Raw genomic sequence first — 6000 nt, forward strand, 5'->3', positions numbered from 1 at the left:
GACCAATATTGCTTTGGGTATAGGGTTTCTCCATATTTAACACAATACCGTAACTTTAGGCAACAGTTTGTGCACTTCTCAATAATAAATAAGCCCGAATTATAAACTCTATTTTTTCCTTAAATGCAGAATGGGTGCTAGGAAGGAAAGGAAGGATTAAAATCACTTGTGTGATTCTTCGAGCTCACAAAAAGAGCACAAAAGAGGCTCCACCTTTGATACATCTCTGAGGTGTATCACAGCATTTTTTCTGATCTACAACCCTTTGCAACTTGGAATGTCGTATGAGCCAGCAGACGGTGTGGAGAAAGCTGCACTGATTTTTCACCTTTCTCCACTAAAATCCCCCACTTCTTGGGTGGTGCAAATTTCTAGTTGCTTTGCAGTCTTTGTGAAGTGTGATGGTCTAAGGCACTGCTGAATGAATCAGATACGATTGCTTTTAGTGTCCTGTTGCCAGCTGGTTTATGAAGCTTTATAACTAATTACATTATTTTTCACAGTAAGTATTGGCTAGAAAAGGCTTTTACACTGTAATTTGCTAATTCAGCGTTTCTTAAATAATGTGAAATATCATTTTGATTATTATTCACTGGGGCTATGAGTTTTAAGCAGTGCTGAAAAGAAGAAAAATTTTAAGCCACTATGGTATTAGTGAATCTTGCTGATTGCATAACACTACCAGTAAAGCAAGGCTTGGAGCTCAGAGGTATCAGATTCTTTGTAAATATAACTCATTTTTTAACAGCTTTTCATTATAAAACAGACATATGGGTGTACAGAATGGAAAACTGAAGAAGGCACGGGAGAATTATTTATGGTTTTTTGTAATTTTAGTGATCTGCCAGCAGCACTCTTGAAAAAGAAATTGAAGAAAGTGTCAAATAATAGTTCTGCTAGAAATGGACTCAGAGTTTTAATGGACTCAAAGTTTTAATGTGTAGCCTCACAAAATCTGCTGAAAAGACGGGAGGCTTAAGTTGCATTCATATATTTAGGATCTAAAAACTCATTAGGCAGATCTGTGTGTTTCTTCTTGACCTTAGGGTTAGATCTCACAGCTTTTGTGTAACATTTCTCATTCTTTGCAGCCATCGACTGCGAACTAACAGAGTGGTCCCAGTGGTCCGAATGCAATACCTCCTGTGGAAAGGGCCATATGATCAGGACAAGAATGATTAAAATAGAACCACAGTTTGGAGGAATAGCGTGCCCAGAAACAGTCCAACGTACAAAATGTCGAGTGAGGAAATGCCTGAGAGGCCCAGGTATGGAAAAAAGGCGCTGGAAAGAGGCCCGGGAAAAAAGGAGAAGTGAACAAGCAAAAAAAAATATAGATAGTGAGCAGTATCCAGGTGAGTGTGAAACCATTATTTAGTATGCTCATGTCTATTTGTCTTTCCTGCGTAACAGGAGCTTGTGACTGGCTCCACTTCATGCTGCAAGATCATTTTCACCACTTCAGTCTAGGGAAAGTTTTAGCAATAAAGCAAAGTGTAGCCACTTTCGGCTGGCACCAAAAACGTGCAGCCTAAGTTTAGGGCACAATGGAGAAAGGCTCACATCTGTCCATGTCCCATCACTGAACGTATTTTGGCTTCTTCACTACAAAGTGTGGAATGTGAAAAGATCTAGAATTGACACTTGGCAAAGGACTGATTGCAGTTTCTGCAGACCTGGGTGATTATCTTTGCATACAGTTACTTTTGAACTTTGAAAGTATTTGTTCCTGGATCCAATGCTGAACTTCTGAAGTGAATTGATTTCCACCTCAATAATCTGACTCAGACTGCTCTAAGAGAGCTGCTTGGGCTGCTTTTTCAATAAGGGACAGTATTATCAAGCACTGATGCCTCCAGTCAATAAAAGATAATATCTTGTGGTATAGTTTACATTGTCTGGATATGAATTACTGCTAAGTTGTGCTTCACGCTTGTCCGACATTTAACAGTTTCTTAATTTTATCTGTGTTTTTATAATGTAGACAGTAAATTTATTTTTTAATACATTTTTTCAATGTTTGAGAAATGCACCTTCCTTGATTATACTTAACTGGGCTTTCTTAATTTCTGCTGTAATAAATAGGCAATATGCTATCTCAGACATTTAGATAGACGTTAAGTGTGCGCACATGCATAGCGGTACACATATTGAGATATGTAGGTTAGACTGAAATACCAAAAACTTAACCAAATTACTTATTTTTTTCAGTTTGTAGGCTGAAACCATGGACTGCTTGGACAGAATGTTCTACACTCTGTGGAGGTGGAATTCAGGAACGCTACATGATGGTAAAGAAGAGGTCCAAAAGCGCTCAGTTTACCAGTTGCAAAGACAAAAAGGAGCTGAGAGCATGTAATGTTCATCCTTGTTAACAACACACAAGGCTTCCAAGTGATGCACTCTGAGCTAAATGGAAAGTCAACCTTGGTTTGGTTTTTAAAACAAAAAAAATATAAAGTGTATATTAGTTTTCATTTTTGCAGTGTGGTTTGCTTTTTAGTCTTGCTGGTGCAAGAAATATATTTTATAAATATTTCCTCACGGATTTATGCTGAGAGTAAGCCTTTGGTACTCCAGCCAGCCCTTAATGCATAAAAATAGTAGGTCATTATGAGTCATTTAACTAAAATACAGACATATCTGTGGACATGGAATAGCCATATAGAAATACTACTTGTAAAGACATGGGATGCATGCATATTAACGTAACTAAGTTAAAGTGACATGTTTCATATGTGGGAGGATTTCTCTCTCAATTTGATTTTGAAAATCCAAAGCAGTGCCTATGTGATTACACAACTATGCCAAGGAGTAATTTCAGCAATGCTGGTTCAATAAGATTAAAGGCGCATGTTTATCTTGTTACACTATTGGGTTAACCTGGTAGTTATAATAATTATCCTATATACTTGTCTTCATATGGATGCTATGGTCCATGCAAAATGGTCTTTGCTTCTTTAAAACTGAAAAAGGAAATAATATGTGCAGCTCGATAGTGATATCTGCCCACTACATAGTCAACAGTCAGAATAGCACACAAAGAAAACCTGTGAATGTCATAATGCACGTAGATGCCATATTCTTATATTGGGTCTACCCACTGCCTCTCAGAATGGATACAGAACTAACAGAAATTGGTCGAAACACAGAGAGTTGCAACAGCTGTGTCACGGAAAGACTTCCACATGACAGACACTAAAAAACTAGATTCAGTTTCATGTGGATGTTAATTCCAGGTGAAGAGAGAAAGAGGTTTATAATATAATAAAAATGGTAGAGAAAAGGTGAGCCAGGTTCTCATGCATCCCTTATAACAAAGGGAAGGGAACCTCTGAAATGAAACAATGACAGCCTCTTAAAATATTAATTACAGATTGACACAAGCATACGTTTACAGCAGTGTCATTCATGGGTTTTTACTCAGAGTATAGGAGGATCTAAAAATTACCAAATTTGTGAGAATTACTCATTTGTAGATGTACTAGCCAGGATAAATATTTTCCCTGACCACTTGAGTGATCAACAGACTGCCTGAGATTAGGAAGTAGCTCCTCACCATTCTAACTGCTTTTGCTATTTTACACCGTCTCCTGCAGAGTTTAGCTCTCATCCTTATGCGTAGGACCAGCGAGACCTCGGGCTTCACTTGCTATTGGAATATACTACTGTCCTGTAAGTTTAACAAGTTAACAATAAAGATGAAAGTTGAAGGTGATGGGTTCTCTTTTGGTCCCGGAAAGGCAGCATACACCTATGTCTCTACAGGAGTAATAACAATGCACTGAAAATAAAGACTGTTGATGCTGACTCTTAAAACAAGCTTGAGAGAAATGAATGGAGAAAAATTTATTTTATAGTCTCTTTAAACCAGCCTTAAGTAATTTAGTCGCTTCCTTAAGACTTGGTCACAATCTGAGAACCTGACACCCAGGTTTGATGTGAACCACAACCCTCTGAGGCTGTTCAACGTCACTGTCGCTGCCCTGGGAATCCTCTCATTACCTCTCTGTACCTCTGCGGGCTAGACGGGCGGTTGCATTACACTGTAGGGCTTTTCATCACCATTTCTCCACTAAACACTCCAAGGGCTGCTCAGGACCTCCACAGCTGTCGCATCCCACCCCCTCAAGGTATCTTCCTGCTTCTTTTTCAGACCTGGAATGAAGGGAGGGCCAGGGAAATAATGGGACCAACCACAGTGATAAGCCTCTCCCGCTGCTGCTAAAGGAAATGGGTGCGAGCCCATAATGAACCAAACCAGAAAAAAAAAAACAAACACGGTTTGATGCTAAAACCAAACCTTTTACATTTTGCACAGCTTGGCTCATTTAATAATATTAATTCAGATAGTTTGCCTCCCTGTACTTGTTGGAAAATTCTGCAGTTTACATCTCTATAGCACTGTCATTACAGTGTAGCAGCAACTGTCCCCAAGTAACGTATTTATGATCTTACCTTGCACATTTCCCTTTTATGACCAGAAAATCCCCAACGATAAAACAGTGGAATGATATAGATACTGGAGGAGTGACCAGCTGAGCACATTTCAGGTGAAGAAACCGATGGTTGCAGAGAAGGGCTACAGCGATTAATGCCAGGCGCTCAGCCAGGGCAGAGCTACGTGTGCAATCGAGACCCACGCACCACCTACCTTTGCGAGCCGCTCTTGCTGAGCCTGACAGAGGATATCCCAGCAGGGGCTAGTCACTCAAAAACTAACCTTTGACTATGAAATGTGTGGCAGAGTGGGTTCTATAGGCTTGGATCTGTGAGAGCTTGGGGCAGAGGGAGCAGAAGAAGAAAGTTTCTCCTGAATGGGAAAAAAAAAAAAATGCTATGAGTTTATGAACTATATTTTATCTCATCAACCCTTCCCACTTCCTTCAAGCTAATCTTGCAAAACCATGCCTGTTTCTGCAAATAATCAGTTAAAACCAATGTTAAGTTATTTTCATTTTCATGTTTGTTCCAGTTCATCAAGCTGTTTTGTCTTTTAATTGCTCCCTTTGCCAAAGGCTACATAGTCCAAATACACCTTCAGGTGTGTAGGAAGTACACAACATCTTTCTGAACGTGCCCACAAAATTGGCCATTAAAACAATCTGGCATTCCTTTCACTGTGGCCCTTACTAATTGGATTCTCCATATACTTTTTTTTCTCTTAGGAGGCTGTTCAGTGTGATTTCCAGTCATTTCTCTTAGGCTCATTAAAGTTATGAATGTTGGAAAAAAAATTTTTCCCCACCGTGTTAGTACATGCAATGACAATGTAGAGTGCACTGGGTCAGAAATACGTGATTATTCCTGCTTAGGTTCAGCTTTTCACACTGTTTTTCTGTTGAAACATTTTACAAGTCGCTTGTCTGTCTTCTAACTTGGTACAAGAGAAATATTTAAGCTTGTTACATTTTGTAAAAAAAAAAAAACACACAAACAAAAACAAATTAAGAAAAAAATGAGGTTGATTTTCTATTCAGAAAAAAAAATAAAGCTCTGATATACAATATGTACAAGTATTGCATTGTTACTGTAAACTTTCTAGTAGTGTGATAGCCACTGATTATCAGTCAATAAAAATGAGAACTGTTCTCTCGCTCATCTCCTGAAGAATACTGCTGAACTGAAAGCACAGATATCACTCCAGTTTTGTAGACCTCAACTATCAGATTTTAGCATTGTGTGTATGGGTTGTTTTTTTTTCCTAACATACAAACTGTAGAAGCTTTACACATAATAAAAAAGAAAAGTTAGGGGCTTAACAAATGTACAGTAGGACTCTGTGTGTGCAGCATACAATTTAAACAAAATTTTGTCCGATTGCATTTTTAGATTTCCTTTGTTGTTTTTGTTTGCTGTGGAATTATGAAAAAGCTACCATGAATATTTCTTACCAAAGTCTTGTGTAGATGTTTTGTAGCTGTCTGGCTAACACATTATTATTATTTTGGAATAAAGACATCTTTACTATGAATTTTACACTTGTTTGAGAGTCTGTTC

General features: G+C 38.4%; 1 protein-coding gene across 1 annotated transcript in view; it reads left to right on the top strand.

Moving 5' to 3' along the window:
• The window catches only part of SPON1 (spondin 1), a 205990-nt gene extending 200260 nt beyond the window's left edge, over positions 1-5730 (top strand). The window contains exons 15-16 of the mRNA XM_054827814.1: positions 1092-1355; positions 2212-5730. Coding sequence (XP_054683789.1) covers positions 1092-1355; positions 2212-2375 — 428 coding nt within the window. The 3' untranslated portion in view covers positions 2376-5730. The remainder of the gene's footprint in view (positions 1-1091; positions 1356-2211) is intronic.
• The last annotated feature ends 270 nt before the right edge of the window (positions 5731-6000 follow it).

Source organism: Grus americana, chromosome 5 (assembly GCF_028858705.1).
Source record: "Grus americana isolate bGruAme1 chromosome 5, bGruAme1.mat, whole genome shotgun sequence".
In the NCBI taxonomy this organism is placed as follows: Eukaryota; Metazoa; Chordata; class Aves; order Gruiformes; family Gruidae; genus Grus; species Grus americana.